Source organism: Ambystoma mexicanum, chromosome 11 (genome assembly GCF_040938575.1).
Source record: "Ambystoma mexicanum isolate Mex_15411 chromosome 11, UKY_AmexF1_1, whole genome shotgun sequence".
NCBI classification, from domain to species: Eukaryota; Metazoa; Chordata; class Amphibia; order Caudata; family Ambystomatidae; genus Ambystoma; species Ambystoma mexicanum.
Genome location: NC_090934.1, coordinates 391,800,869 through 391,822,995, shown reverse-complemented (window position 1 = coordinate 391,822,995; position 22,127 = coordinate 391,800,869). Strand labels below are relative to the sequence as shown.

The window sequence follows — 22,127 nt, the reverse complement described above, 5'->3', positions numbered from 1 at the left end:
ATTCTGCGTGGCCTGCTAATGCACTCAACGGCAGGGACTCTGCAGAACCTATTGCAAATCCACCATGCAGTACAAAAAATGGGAATCCATCAGCATCGACTTCTGCACCATTGCGAATGAAGCGTACTTGTTTGTCGCCGTAGAAGAGTACAGCAGGTACCCAGGAGTAGGACCAGCCCTGGATAGTGGTGGATGCCAATCATGGAATGATCACAGCACAAAGAGACAATTCACAAAGAGAATGTGGACAGAATATGCAACACCAACCTCCCCCAGGCCACAACAACCAGGAGTGCCAGAAAAGCACATTGGACAAGAACTGCCAGTGGAAGATACCCGAGAGCCGGCACGAGAACCCAAAGCTAGTCATTCCTCCCCAAATTATTAGGAACCTCAAATCCTGCCCAGTGGAAACGCTGACACTATACAGGCTACCAGAGTCCCCCAAGACGATGGGGCACCAAGCCAGAAGAACCCCGGTACATGCTGCAAGAACGCCTCCTGTGTCCACCATGCTATGAAGGTCCGTCCTGCAGGGAACATACTGGCGAGCGCAGAGCCAGGAGAACGTTTGATTCAAGTAGGGGAGGGGTGTGATGTCTGGAATATATCTCAGGCCAGTCCGAGAGGGAATTACGGGGTGGCAGGAGTTCCAGGGGCACCCACTGCACAAATCATGGCCATATATGCCAACAATTTGGATCGCCTGGGAGATTTCATTGTGGGAATCGGGAGGTTGAAATTGCCCAATGAACTGCATTGGGGTTAGGGATACTTTAGGCAGGAGCCAATCAAAAATAGCTACATTTTTGACAGAAAAATCGGGAGGTTTGGCATTTACGCATGGCACCAAAGCCATGATGTGCCTGTACACAGGGAATAAAAGGAAGCGGGCCCCTGGAAACGTGGTCAGAGGCCATAACCATACATTAGAGTGTAGCCTCCTTATTTCGCTGAGCGCGGCCGCTACCACACGCCGCCCCATACACCACACCGGGCAGGACTCAATGCCAACCATGGCGATTTAGGCGTGACACTCCTGACTTTTCAGTGAAAAATATAGCTATTTTTCACATTCTCCCGCCTATAATCATTCTAGCCCCAATGTATTCCTATGGGGAAATTTACATCTCCCTATTTTCCTGACGAAATCTCCCTCTCAGGTGCGTCGGTACGTTGGCACGTATGCGTTGACTCAGAAAAGGTGCACGTACTTTTAGACCGCTAAGGTGGTGAACTGGCACATCATAAAAAAAAAATCTAATAATAAAGGATTGTTCAGTACAAGACACACAGACTAAAAATATGTGTCACGTGCACAACATATAAAAAGGAAACATAACACGCCATTATTTCCACCCGCCACATCGTGGAGCAGCAAAGAAAATGACAATTCTTGGTCGCAAACACTTTTGGCAGCATCGAAAAGTAACGGATCCCAACTGTTTGGACCGCCAGCAGTGCTTGGACTGACACATTCTATGATCGAAGATTAGCGCTCTAGTTCTTTATTAGAACTATTAGGTCTCCCAACGCCTTCGCCCTGCTGCCGGTGTTGTATAATATTTGCGCCCCCCAGGAGCTCGGGGGCTCCCCAAGGTACAGTGCAGGACTTGGTAGCGCACAGCACCGGAAATGCGCGCTACTCTTAGTGGTCCGTGCTTGGACACTCCGCAGCTTCTGGGTTCCGAGCCGGGGGCGGAGGTTGAGACGTGGCTCCTGCTGCAACCAGTGCTGAAGGAGGGGCCAGAAGAGAAGGCAGGCTGGACTGGAGCGGTGGGAGGGAGCCGCAGCTGGATGGCAGGGTCAGACTGGAGGAGCTCAGTGCACGGTAAGGGACTCAAACGCCACTAAAAGTGCCCCTACACCCCCATTTGATAGATTCCCACCCACAGGACTTTCCTTTTACCCAACCCGCCGCATCACCGCTTCGACCCAACCACGCAGATCAGCAAAGAGTAACTCTGCTCCAGCACAAGTTAAGACCTTAGTTGACTCCGGCCCCAGAGTGACCTCATTTCCCGAGCCCCACTCAGACTGACCCAGAAGTACCCAAACATGATCCAGTGTGTCACCCAGGCTGGATCCTGTGAGCTATGCGAACAAATTCACTCTAGCATAGACTGAACCCATCCTCAAACACCCCAGCACCCAATTTCGATGTGCTCCTCCGCGGGCCACCTCACTGTCACGGCACCCCAATAAGCATACTCCTGCTCCTCTTCCCGGGACGCGCCGTACATTCCTAACCTTCATTCATAGAGACCCCGCCCCATCGCTAACGCTATGCTACTCACTAGATGTCCTTGCTTGCCTTCTGTCCTGGACCATTGATGCCCCAACCCCTCCCCACTCCTACAATTACCGTGTGCGCTCTCATTCCTCAGTTACTGCACGTGTGTCCTGTGAGTAGAACTGTGTCTGCATTCTCACCCTTTAACGCTTTCCTCCGCTTCTGCACCTTTTTAGCCTTGTGCTTCCTTGTTTCAGTGCCTTTCCGTGCATTCATTTGCTTTTCTTGTTGCCTGTCCTTGACTCTTCAAACTGAATGCTAATTTTCTGAGCGCATTTGGCGGCCTTCAATGCGAGTTGCGTGTCTCGCTAAGTCTGTGTACTTTACACTCAGCGCCAATCGCGGCCGCTTTTTGTCCACTATATGATCTCATGTCTTATCCCTGCACTCCGACCCTGCCTTCTGTGTTTGACCAAACGCACTGCTCGAAACTATCCTGTTGGCTCTCTTTCGTCGTTTTTCCCCTTCACTGACTTTTCACCTTTCCTCAGTCTGCTTTAAACGCGCATTCCCTGCACATTCAGTCCAGTTTTCCTCAGTTTCTGCTTCCTTTCTTTTCACCCTTCCCTCAGCACTTGCTCCTGCTTTTAATTGTTTGCAACCTTTCCTAAGATTCTGGCCACTCCTTCTCCACTGATAGCCACTGGTCTCATTAGGTCGATCTCTTTCCCCAGTGACTTGCCAGCGGTGCCTGTGGTGTGGTGCGAGCAGCTCTTAGGATGGTGTCAGACCGTGCTCTCTCTGCTGTTCCTGCTCTGCTCCTGCTCCAGGTGCTAGCCTGCAGTTCTTGTACTCCTAGTTTGACCCAGAGGTGTGGAAAGGACGATCTCTTCAGCGAGGAGCGCCTTGATGCCTGGCTCTGGTCCCTCATCGGTTCGGTACTGGTGGGCCTCAGTGGAGTCTTTCCGCTTCTGGTGATCCCCATCGAGGCCGGAGCTGCACTCAAATCTGAAGGTGAGTCATCTGGTTATCTCCTCACAACTGACTCCCATTACTTTGATCTCCCCAGGCGCTGTTTTTACTAAGGCTTCTCTTTTTTCAGGCGGGTCACAGCGCTTGAAGCAACTGTTGAGCTTTGCAATTGGAGGACTTTTGGGTGATGTTTTCCTGCACCTTCTCCCCGAGGCCTGGGCATATACCTGCAGCGCCACCATAGGTAACATAGTGCACATATTTGCAGCATCGCTATATGTAATGCATGACATTATGCTCATTTAGCTGTATCTTCACATTGCGTTTCAAGAAAGGAAATTCAGTACTTTTCGTGGCAGACTATTTGAGTACTACATAAGGGGGAATGTTTAGTAACTGGGTGCACTCGCATGCACCCACAGCAACGGGCAGCTCTGGGCTTTTGCCTGCATAATCCCGAGTTGTAACAGAACATGCCTGCAGCCCAAGAAATACCCCAGCGAGCGTATATTTGGACCTGTTGCATAGATGCAGCATTTTCCTATACAAAGGAATGTAATCCGTATTTACCTGCTAAATCACCTTAAATAAAAAAAAATAAATAAATAATAAATAAAAAAAAAAACAATGCATGACTGCGTCCCCACAGGGACGTCGATTTAACAAAATGCTTGGGGTAGTGGGCCTGACATCAGACCTGAAGACATCACAGGAAGTGATGTCACTTGACCTTTGACCCAGATGGTATCAGTTCTTATTGACCCTGGTGCCTGGTGACATAACCAAAAGTGTCATGCGGAAGTCCAAAATTACATAAACGTAAACATTTTAAAGACCAAAGACGTACCAAAGCAGACAAGAATATTTTACATACCAACCACATTTTAACAAGGGTGTGCTTCCTTCCTATGCATTGGATGGGGTCATGCTATAATAGCGTTATACCCAATAGTACAACATAGACCGAGGCAATATTGGTTCCACGCTCGGGTTCGCTATTTGAAGATTTGAATATATCTTTAAGCAATAATTATGACAAAGCATTGAGCAATTTTGGGGATTGCTATGACCCGATTCTTGCTGAAATGGACACAGACAAGCATACACTGATGTAATTCCCGGTGAAGATGTACAACAAAATGAAAATTGTAAAATGGGGAAAGATAAACAAAGAATGTCATTGTATAAACTACAAAGGGAGCTAACCACACACCTGAGGGCATATAAGGAGATGCAGTCCTCAGTGATGAGATTGCCCGGGCCAAAATATAAATGCATTTATATGCGCTTTCATCTTAACTTTCTTGCCAAGCAATCCCTCATATGGGACCCCACCTTTTGTAGGGAGCTATGCTATGCTAAGCTATGAGAGGGATTGTTTGGCAAGAAAGAAATAGTCAGCTCTGCAAAAAGTCAGTGGAGGCAGAAACGCAAAAACATTGGTCGATTGGATGAAGCGCAACACCAAGTCGAGGAAAATGTGGTCTGGAAAGTTCATAAGGAGATTAGAGGATTTAAACAGTGTAGTCAAGTGGGCTAGGCTCTTGTATGGATACTCTAACTCAATGACCATTGCTTTAGTGAATATTTTAATAGTGATAGACAAAACGTTGGGGGAAAATGTTTTTCCCGAATAGGCTACCATAATGAAGTGGCGAAAGGAGTATTTTGTCGGATAGGTGGAAAATGTAATCTTGGGCCATCACTTCCTGTGATGTCTTCCGGTCTGATGTCAGGCCCACTACCCCAAGCATTTTGTAAAATCGACGTCCCTATATGATATTATATTGTATGAATGAATGCCTGTAATGTTTTTTTTAGAATGTTGTGCTTGAAGTAATTACAAATGGCAAGCAATGAAGGCCCTGATAGGTATATGATATTATATTGTATGAATGAATGCCTGTAATGTTTTTTTTTTTAGAATGTTGTGCTTGAAGTAATTACAAATGGCAAGCAATGAACTAAGAGTTGTGAAATATACGTTTAAAAATCTGTACAAGTTTTTAATAAACTGTAAACGCCAGAGAAAATGGGCCCAGGCACTGCCATAGATATGCCCCTTCAGCATTGTATGGCCAGTTACTTCGATATTATTCCAGTTATAGCTGCACGTCAGGTATTGTCATTGTATGAAAAGTAGATCCCCGACATTGCCAGTTGCTTTGATAATACAGTATCCAAGAGATGCAAGTCACTTTCAGTGCACAGTAGCATTATAACTTTGATGATGATGATTTGTTAATTATATAGCACTTTTGCAAACGCGCTGTACATTGCTCATATTTAAATACAAATATCATCCCAACCAAAGTTGGTACTTTTTATAACCTCGTAAGAATGAAAGCCTGAGTTGGCCATGCCAGGATTTGAACCTGCGACCTGCATGCAGATCACCCACAGATCACAGCAGCAAGAATTCAACCCACTGAGCTATCTTACTGCTATGCTATTAAAAATTCAATGCCACCATAAGAAAGCATGTCCAAAACTGGCTGCACAATGTAGGCCAGACATATAATAACCCCTATGTTTGCTGTAGCCTTGATTATGCACAGTAAAAATTACCATGCCATACCTACCTAGATTTGCAGCACCAAAATGCCAATCTAACCACACAATAACACTTATGCTTGCTTTATCACAGCTTCCCCTAAAAAATATACAATACCACAGCAAGGACTGGCTGAACCCAAATGCCAGTCTAGCCAGGTAAAAACACTTATGATTGCCTTATCGGAGATGCCCAGTACAAAATAAGCCACAGTAAGAAATGGCAAATCTATTGCAGCAAAATGGTCTAGACACGTAATAACACTTATGATACTTATTTCCTTATAGATGCCCAGACAAGTATGCCATGACGCAGTACAAAATGGCTAGACTGGCTGCACCCAAATGCCAGCATAGACCGGTAATAACACTTATGCTTACTTTATAATAGATGCCCTGTAAAAATGTCATGCCACTCTAAGAAATGACTATACTCGCTGTACCAAAATGCAAGTCTAGACACTATTAACCCATATTATGCCTACTTTATCATGGATGCCCATAACATAATAGCGCCCCAACCTCCATGCACGTTCCCTATCCCTCAAGCTCTCCCCCTTCAACTCCACACTTAGTCCACTGGCCCAGCATTACCTCCACATCTCTCTTCCCAGTACTTATGTATGAGACAAGGTGCTTCATAGGCAAATACTGGGACGAGGAAGAGTAGGACTAGGAGTAATGAAGATTACAGCTAATCTATGTATTGGACACAGGGACACCATTCACATGCTTATTTACACTGCACCAATCCACAATACACTCACACATCCAGCCATCCACACATCATGCACATATACACACGCACACACCTTTACAAAAAAACACTTCCTTACCTTTTTCCAATTCCATTGCTGCTCCGAGGAACTCCTCTGCAGGTAGGCAAAGTCTGTCTAACTTCAAAAAGAAATTATTTTTGTTACGGTTTTCCATAACGGAAATAATTTCTTTTTGATGTCAGACTGTCTTAAAAAAGAAATGAATGTAAAGAGAGCTCTCGTCTTGAGAGCCCTCTTTACTTTCGGTTTCTCTCTGCCGCTGCAGACCCCAGAGGGTTCACAGAGGCAGAGTTGGGGGGTCATACAGGAGATGCCAGGGGTTGCAATTGCGATCCCCGGTGACCACTAATTTGCGTCCCCATATGTAATGGAGATCACCAGATCTACACTTTGCGGCATTGTCTCAAGTGACCTGTTCCACAGAGCCTGAGGGCTTATTAGTACTGAGTGGAGTCAATTATCTGTCCTCTCCCACACTGTCCTTGTCAACATTACATGATTGGTTTCGAGTGAACAAATTGGCATACTGTTCTTACACCACAAAATATACTTAGGTAAAGTAGTATTTTGCAGAAACGTGTAACAGCCATTGGACAATGCAGCAAGTCAGTCTGATTAATTGCCTTCTTGAAGAGTTTTGGGGTATTTAATGATGGGTAATCATAGATGGGCTCTGGAGAGGGTTCTGAATGTAAATGTTATACCTTGAGTGGGTGTACTAGCAATGTTTTCTGGGAGATTCACCTTGTTTATGTTGTGAGCAATGTGTGCCATTTTACATTATAGGCTATTGTTAGGTAGACTTTTCATTTCGATGCCAAATCTCCTTCACATTTGAGACCCCCAGTCCTTTTGCTGGACTCCAGTTTATAAAAAAATATATATATTATACCTTTCTCCTATAGTGAGTGGGAGCCTTTTCCCCACTCACTCATTCTTTTACTCTTTATATGAGAACCCTTGTTCATTACTTTTGTACTCTATTTTATGCAGTCAAGTTTCCCTCCATATTTTGCAAGGCATCTGTAATTTACTTTTGTAGCAAACATCACCTTTTGTGCAGTGCTACTGGGAGCCCTTTAGGCATCCCTTTCTATTTTCTTTTATTTTCCTTGTGGGAACACATGCTCCCAAGGGTAGAGGGATACTTTTTAGCCTTTGTACATTTTCTACTGTGAGATCGGCACACCCCACCTTAGGTGGAGTGTTGAGGGGTTACATAGTATCCTATTTCTCATGGCTCCTGTAACATTTGTGTTACAGTGACAAGCATACCTGAATGGCTGGTGGCAGTGGAATGTTCTACCTACTTTTGCATGGCTGTGTTCACATCCCCGGTAATGCACAGAAGGGTCGCCGTTGTCCCAGAATGGTGGCTGTATTCTTTTTTTCGCTATTTGTTGTGTGCTTGTGCTTTTTGAAACCTTCTGCCGTCCAATATGGTGAAGGTTGTGGCTTGATTTTTGTCTTCGGCGGGAATCCCTCAGGAGTGTTTGTGAAGACAGGAAACGAGGTAGGAGTCTGAAACTCTACATTCCTTTGTCTTCTGGCATGCCTGCCTGGAACCAGTTTCAACTGGGAGACTTGTTGACATGAAAGGACAGCCGCCCCCAAAATTTTAATGTAGCATGAGTGCTGATTGACCAGGTCCCTGGATAAATGGCGTTGACCACTGGAACAGAAGAACTGAAGATGAAGATGACCAGAGATGCCTGCAGCCCCTTCCAGTAACCAGCGAAGCCTGCTGAAGTGACCGCTGCTGTCCAGACCCCATTTTCAAATCGCCAGGGAAGCTCCAAAAAGCATGACTACCTCCCATGGACAGGTGAGCATAATCAGTCCCAAGATAATCTGCAATTTGAGCCATGGCACGACATGCTGCGACCTTCCTTGGCTGCAAACCACCTTAGACCTGCGACCATCCTGCAGTGCATCATCTTCCAAAGAATCAATCTTCCTGAAACATTGGTGGACTCCTGTTGGACCGCCAGACGCAAGACTCCACTCTTCAAAGTCCTGTCACTAGAGTGCAGGATGCAGCAAGTGTGGCTAATCAATCAGACAAGAACCGTTCTTTACTGGTATCTCTGAAAAGACACCAAATCCTTGGTTGGAGTTCCGTCTGGACTGCTGCTGTGAAATCCCATCCAGAGTCGCTCCTTTTTTCACCACGACCAAGGAACAGGAGACTGGGTCTTCAGCTGCAACCGTGTGAAGGCCTCCAACTTCATCATCATTTTTAAGGTATTGTGGGACTTGAGGTAATACTTACCTTAAGTAATTCTGTCACTCCTGTGTGGCTAGGGGGGTAGTTCGTATATTTGAGAGTTTGCCCATAGACGTTCGCTCAGGCCTAATGCTGGAACGCATGTAGGGAGTCTTCTACGAACTCACTGAACCCTTTTACCCACAAGAATTGTTACCTAACTGCGCCAAGAGATTTCCAAAGGAACTCTTGCATTTTCCGCAGCTTGTGCCTGCCTTTGTGACCCCCACTCCTCACTGACCTGAAAGAGACTCCAAACTAGATAGGGAAGGACTCTTGAAGCATAGGCTCTGTTAAAAGATAATAGAACACAAGTTCTATCACAAGTATCTGAAACACAGTTATAAAGTTCTTGCTAACCTTTAGATATACTTTTTAGAATAGCAATTCAAAAGTTATTGCTTACCTTGGAAATGGCAATTTTCTGAAAATTAACTAACAAGTATTGTACTTGCATTCAAAAAACAAGGGGAGGGGGTCCTGGTAGTCTCTCTGCCGGACATTAGTCCCGGTTACAAGAGACTTACAGAGTCTTTAGCTCATGATCTTTCACAGAGGAGAAATATCTAAAACATATCAGTCTTTGTACTGCTCTAGGGCAGTCCACCACTGAAATGCTAAGCAATTCTCCTCTGAACAAGAGTACCAACAGCAACCCCAGACACGTGTTTCGGTCTGGTTGGACCTCATCAGTGAGTTAATCAGGCAAGCTGTCTTCCTGTGGGAATATATGCGACATCTCTTGATAAGTACGGTGCTATTGGTTTACTTAGTTACCCAATCCCAAACATGTTATTCTTTCACTGGAATGAGGGCCCTGGACTCTGGGTTGACTGACTGAATAGGTTGTTGCAGGTAGAGTGGGCACTGCACGGCAATTCACTAGATAGATAATGTGTTTTCCTATGAGTCTGTTTTTTTTGCTAAAGCGCCACATGGTGGCAAGTGATTTGGAGCCTGATTAGTTGTATAACATTTTGAAATGTTGTGCCCTGTCAAAAAGTGTAATGTTTTGTAAGAAACATGATTTTCATGGCTCTAGAGCTTCCATGTACTTGCAAAGATGGTGACTACCATTATTATCTAGGAATTTGGGTGGCCTGCGAGGCCAGTGATGGTACAGTTGCAGTTCTGGATGGGAGGGCCATGGAAAGGTCTTTCCAGAAGCGGGGGTTGTCTCAAGGTTCTGGGCATTATTCAAGTGGGGAGAGTGTGTGGATGAATTATCAGTGTTTTTGCATGAGCACTAACATGTTTATGCAGTCACTGGCCAAGCGGACAGGAGTAGTTGTGTGCCACTTGTAAGAGGTGACTTTAACCCTGAAGGAAATTACATCCTTGAATGGGGAAGCTGTTGTTGGAGGGGTCATGATTCCACCACATCCAGATGAGATGATATGCAGGGATTATTGTTTTGGGGTGAAGGATTTGAACATTCTTGGATGAGATGATAGGTTTCTGGTGGGGATGGAAAGGGTAAGTAGACTGTAGCATCCCAACATGTTCACCTGATCTGGAGAGACTGTAGGAGGAGGAATCTGGATTGCTCACATTGAGTTGAGAGACTATTTGGGCTGGAGACTGATCCAGAGCTTGCTTTGGAGTCAGAGAGGAGTGGGAGATTGGCCAGGGGTGTAGGGGGCAGGCTTATTCGAAAATCTATTGAGGTCTGAGTTTTATTCATTTTTGGGAGTGTGTTGGAGCAATGTCCATGTGGTTGGTAAAGGTTTAAGTAGTCACTCTGGGTGTATAGTCAAAGGATCGAAAAAAAGGGTCGACAGGACAAAGGATCGACACCAAAGGGTCGACCGGACAAAGGATCGATTTTTTTTTTTTTTTTTTTTTTTTTTTTTTTTTTTTTTAGGTTTTCGTTTTGGAAAAAAGTGATTTTTAGCAAAAAAAAAGCCCTCCTCCCCCCCAAAAAAAAGTGAAAAAAAGAGAAAAAATTCGATCCTTTGTTCTGTCGACCCTCTTTGGTGTCGATCCTTTGACCTGTCAATCTGACTGGCAACCGTCACTGTGACTTTGCAAGGTTTATTAATAGCATCTTTGGTTTTGATTGAAAATAATTGCCTCTTGGGTCAGAGTAGGGTTTTGCAGCATCTTTAGTCTTGGTTAGATTTGTGCCTGGTGGGTTTGTTATGGCGGGAATGGCACTTATGCAAGCTTGGGTTGGGACATCTGTTCCATATAGCTCACCTGCTTTGGTCAACATGTTGAGGAGGAATGGGGTTGTTTTGTTGAAGGTTTGAATAAGGAGGGTGTTAGAAGTCGCCAGTTTTTTAAAACATTTTGAGAACCGATTCACTGTAGACCAAAAAAGATGCCTTTTGTGGTTAGGTTCTGATTTGCAAGATTGGTGTGGGAAATGTGCGTGGTAAATGGGATCATGGACTTGTTGATCAGTAAAGGATGGAGTTCAGGCGTTTGATTGGTCTCAGGATAGGCCCAGAAAATGCTCTTGCATGTGTGAGATAGGAAGAGGGTGTCTGACACTGGTTTCAGAGTTGTCTGTGGTTTTTCATCTGTCTTCTTGAAGAAGCACCTTCATTTTAGTTACACCTGGCTCTGGTATCTGTTTTTAGGCTTTGATATCGCGTATTGTGAAGCTTTCACAAGTTGAAAGACCAGAGCTTTAAAAGTGAATCTGCTTGTACAACAGGACTTCTTATAGGCCGACTTGGTTGTTGCTCCAGAGATATGTCTGGGTGTGAGCCTCGCAAGTTGCAATTTTATGAGTGTAACTGTCTTTATGATCAGGCTTGTGCTGGATTTCTTCAACGTTTGCCTCTCCGCATGTTTTGGACTACAATTGTCATGATTCATTGGCTTTGCTGGCTAGGGATCATGGGAGATGTAATCCTCAACATCTGGGGAGCCAAAGGTTGCAGACCCCTGGGCTAGGGCGTACTTGTTCGACTTTGGCACAGTTCTTAGTAGAGGGGCTTCCAGGTTTTAGAAGAACCTGCAATTTAACCCTAAGGTACTAAGTGTCACCTAGATGTGGACCCCTTGCTTACTGTGCTTAGGCTCTGCTTCGTTTCACTGGTGATGCCCAAAGATGCAGGAAATCGTTTGCGGGGTTGCTCATAGTTTTTATGCAGAGGAGAGTTGTCTATCCTTTTGCTGATGGACTCCCTGTGTGGGTGTGACCAGACTGATCTGCAAATGGCTATTTCTCCTCGTTGGAAGGCACAATGATTTAAAACCTGGTTATAGACCCTCCTTAGTGGGAACCGATCCTTGAGACAGTGTATTTCGATGCCTTCGTTCTCCATGGAGGAGCTCCCACGTATTAAACATTTTGGGGATATGAGATAATCAAGCGGGGGGGGGGCAGTCAAAAGCCTTGGATTATGAAACCTGCAATGTTCGTTAAATCTCACTGTTGCAAGATGGACTGGTTACCATGTGTAAATGGCAGAATGACCGGTACTTTCAAGCTATAGAATAGGAAAATGCAGTGATCGAGATTATGATTGGCTAAGCAGGAGCTGAAAGTAGCTCTTGGGTATCCAGCATTAGCCAGTGACCATGAGCTACCACTGGGGTATGAGGAGCTAGTACATAGCCTACATCAAATCTAACCTGCAAACATAATTTTGTCCATTCTTCATGACCACTTATGCTTTAAATGTTGTATAGGTGTGTCCCAAAGCCGTGTTTGTTCGACATCAGCTGACGGGGGCAGGAGGGGTCCAAAAATAGCTCCTGGTAGATTCTATCAAGCTAACCAGTCTACAAGGAGGAGACAAATAGCTTCCAGCGCCCCTCCTTTCCGAACCGTGAACATGTCCTTGCATTGATGGATTTATGACGGGGGCATTAAACTCAATTGGATAAGGGGCCAGTTTCGATTCAAACGCTCACTAAGCAGGCCACACCATTGGATTTTAAAAAAGTTTAAAAGCATAATTCACAGTGGCAGGTGGTGGTGAGTTTTTAAATCGATAAGTGCAAGCGAAGTGAGCCACTCTAAAACAGGGAATTTCCGTCCTGTGAAATTTTTTAAAAATATCCCAAAATTGTGCATTTTTCAGTAAACATTTCAAGAGAAATTAAATAGAAATCCATGGAAATATAAAAGATTCTGTAAGGGAGCACGTGAAATATTGGAATAGTTGTGGTTCCAAATTACCAACGGTACACGAGAGCATTTCACTCAAGCAAACCATGCACGTGCATAATAGACATGGATGCAACATGGATGCACAGTAGACCAATCTAGTTCTGTGCCATATCGCAACTGAAGGTTTAATTGTGTGATGCAAGTATACAATTGCGTTCTTCATTTAAAGTAAGATTGTTGAAAACGTTAAATGTACTAGCAATGTTGCACTAGATTCACAAAGTAACTTGAGCTGGTAGATTAATAATGATTGTAGATTCGTCTTTATTTCAGGTTTCTGCTGTGGCATCATTGTCATTCTATGTTCTAAGAAACAGTGATGTTGTATAGGCCCTTTCTGTGTCTTTTTGAGGTCCAAGTAATTGCTCTCTGCCTGTACAAATGGTGTCCCATTCTTGTGGGAAGAGAAAGAAGCCTATTGATAATAAGGTAACTGTCCATATTTATTTGGTTGGTTTCGTTGTCGCTCATCACTGCGTTGTCTACTTACCTTTAATATGCCATTGTTTTAGGCTGTTTTGCTTTAAGTGTGATGCTTTACTCAAATGACCAGCCGAGAATCGCGCCTGCAGGTGACCTGTGTCTTTATATGGAACCGAAATCCACTCCAATGGAGACGCCATTTGTTCGCTGTCTCCCTTCAGAGCACATTGCCGTGCGACTTGCATCATCGGGAGGGCACGGTGAAGGGCCCGATCTGGCCCAAGGACCATATGGTCGACACCCTTGGGCTTGTATGACTGATTCTGTGATGGCCTTTTACTTTGAGAGGCGCCGATTGCACTTGTATGATTGGCTCTGTGATAGGCTCAGTCTGAGATGGGTAGTATGCACTTGTGCAGTTGGCTGTGGGGCGCTGAGACTGCTGGGGGGTAGCATGCACTTGTGCAGTTGGCTGTGGGCCGCTGAGACTGCTGGGGGTAGCATACACTTGTGCAGTTGGCTGTGGGCCACTGAGACTGCTGGGTTGCGCCATAAGTTACTCTTTTTCTAAGGCTGTCTCGTGTACAACTTGTGTACCAGCAGGGGGCACTTCTATGAACGTTTTGTGAGAAGAAGTGGTTGGAAATTGTGGTTTCTGTTGGTTACGTTCTTGGTGGATGGACTGGGGGCAGAGGGGTGCTTTAACTGGCCACCCTTCTCCCCCTTGAGATCTGTGCTGAAGTCTGCTCCTGGACACGCCCTCTTTGTTCTGCATCATCCGCTGCAGCAGGTTGGGTCGAGCCAGGGCACGAGCTCCGGCGAGCATAATGTGCGCATTAGTTTGTGTCCTGGGGTAATGAATTCCTCCGAGCAGGCTGCCGAGTGCAGCTCGGGAGAGGTTCATTTCGCGTTCATACTTGCACAGGAAACGGGAATGTGTTCACACCTACACCAGACTCGGCTTTTTTTTTACCAGGCTTGTAGAGTGTGGGAGACCTCTAGATGGGCACAGTGCCATCTTAAATGTCCACACACCCACCAATATGATGAGTGGGGACATCCATCGCTGGTTTTAGACTATTGTAGTGTTCCGTAGCAGAGCTGCATTTCTGGCACAGGCGGTCATGGCGAGAAGCCTGCATGAATTTGGCGTAGTAGTTGCTGGCCAGCGTAGGCTCAAGGACCAGACGGAGAGTGAAAGGTACCTCCAGTGGCGATAAATTGAGCGTACATGTTGCGATACAGCAGTGCGTGCTCGGGGGTTAGATGGAAGGGGAGACAGAGTACAAGTACTAAAAGTGTCGAGCAGCTAATTAGCCCTGTAAGCGAAGTACCGACCCCTTTTAGTAAAAGGAGTTGTACCTGGCCTTTCATGTGAATTCACTCGATTGGCATTGGCAGTAAACACGTTGTCCTTATCCATGCAGTAGTATCCTACATGTAAAGTAACTGCAGGTGCCCATTAAACCTATTAATGTTGCCAAACTCTGGCTTGCATTTCTCACCTAACGCCACTTCCTTACTGAATTCCCATAATGCACTTGTTTTACTATTTTTTTCTTTCTTGAAATGCAGCACTACACAAAGTATCGGTGCTAAACAATGATGGCTTAAAAGCCAGTACTCCAGAACAGCTTGCACCTGACGGGTGACTTGGTATTTGCAAACTCTTCCACTACTTTTAGACTAGAACGGTCTGCTACAAAATAGCGTGTGTGAAAGGTCGTGCTTTTATTTCTCCTGAGCAGTCCTGCGGCTCGGCGTCATTCATGTTTACATCTGTAGTTCAGCAGAGCAAATGGTTTTTATTTTTTTTATAGCAAATGCCAAATTCACAATCATTACAGAAAATGCAATGGGCAGCTTTGAACAGCCAGACTCCGTATTATATTGCCTGTTTTGTTTCTTCGCCTGGCACGTAAATATTGAGCTGCCAACTGGGGAGGATGGGTGAGGTTTTGGCTTTCAGATAATGCATATGTAGCTTTAAACAAACAGTGACCCCGTCATAATTAGTTATTGCAGCCCTGCATGAGACGCTACTGCTATGGTTGTTTGGGTCCAAAGGATCACATTTAGATGGGTTGCTGTCCTCGCCTTCAGTGGCTGGTCTAAGGATGGGTCAGAGTCTCAACATGCTAGTATTCCTAGGACTTGTTCTCTGAAGATATTGTGGTGGCCTGGAATGATCACAGGACACTTATGTAGTAGATGAGGAGTTTATTTAGGCACCTGGAATATGTGGAGAAACCATGGGTAATTGAGGCAAGGGCAGGGAAGGGGCAAGTACTCGCAATTCTGTTATTCTGCCCTGTACAGTTATCTTCAATGCAAGGTATCATTCAGGATGAGCTAATGTCCCTTGTAAGCTGGAGCTCCCAGGAGGCTGTCCTCAGCCGTGGAATTATGTTCAGCACAAGGGGCCTGTCTGTCACAGGCTCTGGGAGGGATAATTCCCCTCAGCAGGAGGAGCGCCGAGGCCTGTGTGTACTGTGGTGCTTCCGCTCTGGCGCAGATCGCACTTTCCTCATAATTCGCACACCAAATCTCGAGAGATCTTCAACCCGAGATCTTATGAGGGGAGTCCCCACACACCTCCTTCAGTTGGAAAAATTGGTTCCTAGTCCATTACAAAGTCTGTGAACCTGTTTGGCTTTCTTCTCTCCCATTGGGGCCTGTCTGGTTGGTGGTTGCACTGATTGGGTGGTTATTTGGGATGTGTCAAATGAGGTTATGTCCCTTGAGGTTGATTCCTGGCGTGGTTCTTTAAACTGGGGTGTGGAGCTCATGTGGGCATGTTCCCCTCGCTTCTCTTCCGTGACGTCCGTCTCTGGTTGTTGAGGGTCGCCTGCTAATCCCCATTGTTCCTGGTCGTGTCCTACTTCTCTGGAGGGGGAAAAAGAAAAATTACTTTCAGGTGTAAAAGCAAAAAAAAAAAGTTGTCGCATCACACCAATTAGAAAAAAACATGCAAGTTTTAATTTGTTGTCGGAAGAGTAATGGACAACCTTTTCTTGTACACGGCCACTCTTTCCAGGTTCGACCTTCTTACATCACTGGTGTGGACATGGTTTGTTCCTTTTACGTGTGACTTCTATGCCCCTGCTGTATTTGGAGCCTGTGTTAGCGTCTTTGTGGGGTAAGTGTATTTTCACCAAGTCCCCTTCATTGACCTCTGTGCCGTGGGCTGCTCTGCGTTTGTTGCCTTGAGATTTCATGATCTCCTTGCTCTTTTGTAATTTGAAGACCATGTCGCTCATGTCGCTGTCATCGTCCTCTCTGACTTTTTGTAGCCACGGTGGTACCAGCGGTGATGCAGCCCTTTTTCCGCCCAGCAATTGAAAAGGAGATACTACTGTGTTGGCATTTGGCGTCACTTGGTGTGCTGCTACAGCCTCTTTGACGATTTTGTATGGATTCATGCCTGATGCGCATGCCAGTTGTAAGGCGCCTTTGATAAACCGGTCGGCCCTTTCCACCAGCCCGTTGGCTTGTGGGTGGTACAGGCTTGCTCTCAACCGATGGATATTGTGCTTCTATAGGAAGCTTTCCATCTCCCTGGAAACTAGAGCACTCCATTGTCCATCACAATCTCTTTGTGGAGACGTTCCCTTTGGAAAACAGTGCTGAGTACTTCTAGAACTGTGCCCATGGTAATGTCTGGCACAAATTCAATTTCGACCCACTTGGAGAAATAGTCGACCATGACTACCTCATAGCTGTTGTCGCTCGACATGCCATCCAGTGGGCCAATGAAATTCAGCCCTATTTTGTGCCAGACCCCGTGTGGATTTCTGTGGGTATCATGGGTGCCAGCCTCACCTTCAGTTGTTTGTCACTGTTTGTGCATTCATGGCATCTTTCGATCATTGCTCTTACATCTTGGTCCATTCCGGGCCATCAGTATGCATTGCGCACCCTGCGTCAGGTCATATTGCTGCCCAGATGACTCGCATGCGCTCTGAACAAGATCACCTTTTGGATGCCTTTTGGGGGGAATTACTCAGTCACCTGTCATTATTAGGCCATCCATTATAATGATTTCGTCGCTAACTTTCCAATATGGTCGCAGACCTTTGGCACTGCTCTCTCATTGGGCCATGCTTTGCGAGCCCATTCTTCTACTTGACCCAGGGCCTTATCCTGTTCCATTTCTTCCTGCCAATGTAGCTCGCTCATCTCAATAAAGTCTCTGTTCCTTAGATCTCCTATGGATGCCAACACACATTTGTCTTTGAGAAATGTGGTGCCCGGGGTACTTTAGTCCAGTAGCCTGGACATGCAGTCTACTTGGGCATTCTTCCAGCCCTCTATGTGGGTAATATCATATGTGTACTTCTGCAGTATGGCAGTGATTCTTGCTAGACGTGGTGTCGCCGTTTTTGTGCCGCCAGGGCACAGCATGTGTACTAGGGGTTTGTGGTCAGTGACTAAGCAGAATTTGGTTCCCCAAACGTACAACCTCAAATGCTCCATGGCCCAGGCACACGCCAGCATCTCGTTTTCAACTATAGAGTAGTTCTTTTCTTAGATGGACAGCGCTTTCGAACCAATGGCCACAATATTTTCTGTGTCTCCCTTCTTTTGGGTAAGGGTGGCGCCCAAGCCATATGCAATGGCGTCTGTCATTATGTAGGTTTCCCATTCAGGATTGAACGGTTTGAGACCGGGTGCGTGCAGGATTCTCTTTTTGATTTCAGCAAAAGCCTCGACTCGTTGGGATTCCCATGTGTACTCTGCACCTTTCTTCAGGAGCTCTCTCAAAGGTGATGTGATTTTTGGACAATCTGGGCACGAATTTCACATAATATTCTGCGAGACTCAGGAACGAAAGAAGTTTGTCTCTCGACGTCGAGGCTGGGGCGTCAGGTTTTTCTTGGGGCTTACCCCTTCTTTCAAGATGCGGTAGCCCAGGTACTCTACTTCGCTTGCACCAAATATGCACTTCTCGTGACGTAAGTGGACTCCTGTGCTCTGTAGTTTGCCCATTACTTCAGTCAGTACTCTGTCATGCGTTTCTGTGTCCTTGGCGTATACCAGGATGTCGTCTTGGAAATCCGACACATTTTCGATGCCGTGCAGCATGGAGTTCATTTTTTGAAATGCCGTTGCAGTGGATGACAACCCGAATGGCATTTGTGTATATCGATATGTGCCGAATAATGTGATGAAGGCTTTGAGCGGGCGTGAGGCCTTATGCAGATCTATTTGATGGTAGGCAACTCTCATATCAAGTTTTGAAAATATCATCGCTTCCTTCATCTGTATGATTTTGTTGATGCTGGGCAATGGAAAAAATGTCTGTGACTACTTCCAGGTTGAGGCTTCGTAGGTCTATGCACACTCTCAATTCGTTGGAGGATTTCTTCTTTATGAGGACCACCAGGCTTAGCCATTCGGGGGCCTCGACTGTCTCAATGGTTCCTTCTTTGACCATTTTCTGGAGCTAGGATTCAAGTGCCCTTTTCGCCGTCGCTGACCTTGTGCTTGACCGGCACTGCATTCAATTTAAGATGGATTTTGTGCACATAATTCTTTATTTTACCAGGTGTTTCAGAGAACAATGCCGGTAATGCGTCTTTAAGGTTTGACGCTTCTTCTGAGGAGACCAGCAGCACTTTTTCAGCGCTGCTGGGGTCTAGCCGGATTCTCAGTTTATGCTGGTCGTCCCATCCCAATACAGCTGGGCCCTCGGACGAAAAGTAGACTTTCTTTGTGGTGCACCTATCCTTGAATTCAATTTTGGCTGCGATATATCGTAATGGATCTACGGTGGCTCCTCCGAAGACTGTTGGCCTTTGTTTGCTGCTTCTAATTTCGACCAAGTCGCGTCCCATCATGTCCTAGTATGTCTGTATGTGGAGGATGGTCAGTTCAGACCCCGAGTCGGCCATCACGTGCGTTTCCATTCCATCCACTCTCAACATGCAATGGGGTTTCTCCCTCCTTGCTCGAGATGAGTTGCCCATGATCACTGCAGGCTTGTCGTACTGATCATCTTCATCACTCGATGCTCTGTCGCCGTCCATGAGGGGGACATTCTTTTCCCACCACGTGCATGCCACGGCAATGTGGGCAAAGCGCCTGCACTTGGAGAATTCCTTGTTCCTTGCGGGACAATCTCTATCGTTCACCATGTGTTTGGTGCTGGCACATCTGTAAGTAACACTTGGGTGCTTCTATCGACTTTGGTCCTTTTCTACACCCCTTCCATTGCACAATAGCCATTTCGGGTGCAGGTGATGGCCCACTAACTTCCTTGCACCTGCTCGAGGTTTACTCTTTGGCCCTTGCAATTTGTATGGCGTTATCCAGGTCCAGCTCTTTAGATGAGGCATTTATTTAGACACCTGGAGTATGTGTAGTAACGGTGGGGGGGGGGGGGTGGTGGTGGTGTGTGTGTGTGTGTGTGTGTGTGTGTGTGTCTCCCCCCTGTTCAGGTGTGCTAGGGAGTAAGAGGCACTTGGTTAAAGGAGAGACGATTGGATGTGTCTGCAGAGGTGAGACCGTGTGATGGGTAATTCACAGTTGTACGCAGACTGTTTTAGATTGCTGCTGAAGCAATAGTCTGTGTCAAGCGCGAGATGGAGGTTGGGAAGTACTTAAAGAATGAACCTTGCAAGGTTGAGGCCCATGTACTAATGTAATCATTGAAGTGTTTGCATTAGTGCCTGCAGGGTGTAAGATGTGTGCAGACGTGAGACTGGGGTACCTGGTTCTTGAAGGTGTAACATTTGGGAGGTGGGTTTTTTTGTAACATTTAAATGCCGGTTAGGGGTACCTACAGTGGTTGGAGATTTGGAATGAACTTGCAGAGGGGCGGGGGTGGAAGCTACAATCGGTAAGGCAGTAGCACAGCGAGTTAAGTGATTGCCTCCAAGATCTGTGTTCATTAATCGAATCATACTTCTTGAATTACATCATCTTTACGAGGCTGACGAGCTGATTACAATACATTTGGGTAATAACCCCAACTATTGCAGTGCTTAGAAGTAGGAACATTCAGGGATTCAGCGCTGTATACAGATGTTGCTATGGTGTTTCTAGTAGTAGCATTTGTAGTAGTATTAGAAGGTGGCTGTGCAGCACCTTCAGAGCTCAGACAGGCGGTATTGGGTTACTGCTGGAGTGAGGAGGGTGTGGCATGATTTCACAAGTGTCCTATACCTGCAGGTATGAGAGATCGGTTGTGAGGTAATTGCCAGGATCAGTAAGTGGTTTGATGATTGGTGTAGTTAATGCTTTGGCTACTCAAACCTTTCTTGTAAGCATTTAAGAAACAATCATAAAATGCACACTAAAAGGAGTGCTCCTCATAATGGAAACCTAAAAGCACTTGCCTCTGATCCCGTCTTTCTTTGGAAGTGGAGAGCCCTTGGTGCATAGAGAAAGTGCTTTTGTAAAGTAAAATGCTGCAGAGAATGGGGAAATGGGGAATGCCAGGTCTGAAGTTGGCAGGGGAAGGCTCACCCTCCAGATTGGCCCTCTGTGGTAACCCAAGTACCAGGAGATGTTTTCTGATTCCCTGAAGCAAGTGGAAAGATGGATCTAGGACCGTGAACCTCCCCCTGTGGCTGCGTTTCCATTGTGAGGCCTCCATCAAGATACCCTGCATGAATGCCTATCATCTAGACTAACTGTCACAAGTTTCTCCCCTTCTATCTGTTTCTCTTTGCTTGTGACCTTCTTGGAAGTGGGCTTCTGCACAGAAACCACCAAAAGTGGTGCCACTCTGTCTAGGTCTACAGGATGTGTGGGAGGGGGGGGGGGGGTTAGGCACCCTGGACTGAGTTGCCTCGGCAACTCAAGTCTCACTTTTGTGTGAATGGCCCAGTGGTGAGCTGCCCGGCTCACCACTTAGCATGTTTGAGTGACAGCTAGGACTGATGAATGGGAGTTTTCTGCATGAAAGCAGTGCTTTGGGGACTGGAACTTCAGAAATCTCCACAGGACCAAAGAATCCGAAGAGTTAGAAGCTGAGTCGACCTGCAACGACGACACCACCGGTAGAGCCCTGCTGAACCGCCTCACCAATTCCCGACGACAGAAGATCTTCATCCCGGAGAGTCGTCTTCTGGTGGGGATAACCAGTTCACTCTCTTTTCGCCTTCCTGGATCGTCTCGTGGTCGAATCGTCCGTGCCAAGCACCCCGGTGGCTGGATAGCCATGCTTCACCACTACCACGAATAAAAGGGTAGTACCTTTTAACCAGGAAACTCTGCGGCTGGTTTCTTCCCTGGCAGTGCAACGACCTCCAGCTTTCCTCCACGTAGAGATCTTCTCGTCCCCTGGACAAAACACCGACTTGCACCCGCTGCCAGGAACAACTGCCCCTGCTGGAGCTTTCTCACCATTTCAGGTACTGTGTCCCGCCTGGTCTCCCTTGCAACAGACTGTTCAAGGTGTCCCGTAAATCCTTGACTCTCTATCCTGGGGTGACCTGGGACCTGTTAACTAACTTTCTCTGAACTGATCCAACTCTTGTTGAACTATCTGCAAAGACTTTTAAAGTATAATTCAACTGTGTGATCTTGGACACATTCCGCCTTGCTCTCTCCAAGAGTGGGCCTGGCCTATGAACTTTCTTGCTCTACAGTAGACTCTGCCTTTCCTGACTTGCTGTGGTTCTTTTGAAAGTGTTGGTATTGTGTGCTTTCCTAATTCTGCCTTTTCCCTCCCTTTTTAACTAACTTATTGGAGTGCCATCTTAGGTTAAGCGCTCACCTCTGTCTGCAAATAAGTGGTGTTTTAAATAAGACTTGTTCAATAAG

At 46.1% G+C, this 22,127-nt stretch overlaps 1 protein-coding gene across 2 annotated transcripts in view; it reads left to right on the top strand.

Annotated features, from left to right (window-relative positions):
* Nucleotides 1–1,696: 1,696 nt before the first annotated feature.
* Nucleotides 1,697–22,127, top strand: part of SLC39A13 (solute carrier family 39 member 13) — a 203,246-nt gene continuing 182,815 nt past the window's right edge. Inside the window, exons 1-3 of one of the 2 annotated variants that reach the window (XM_069623110.1) lie at nucleotides 1,697–1,831; nucleotides 2,968–3,247; nucleotides 3,336–3,449. In XM_069623110.1, coding sequence (XP_069479211.1) covers nucleotides 3,013–3,247; nucleotides 3,336–3,449 — 349 coding nt within the window. In that variant the 5' untranslated portion in view covers nucleotides 1,697–1,831; nucleotides 2,968–3,012. Of the gene's footprint in view, nucleotides 1,832–2,319; nucleotides 2,406–2,967; nucleotides 3,248–3,335; nucleotides 3,450–22,127 lie in introns of those variants that run through there. The other variant, XM_069623111.1, reaches the window with a different exon arrangement.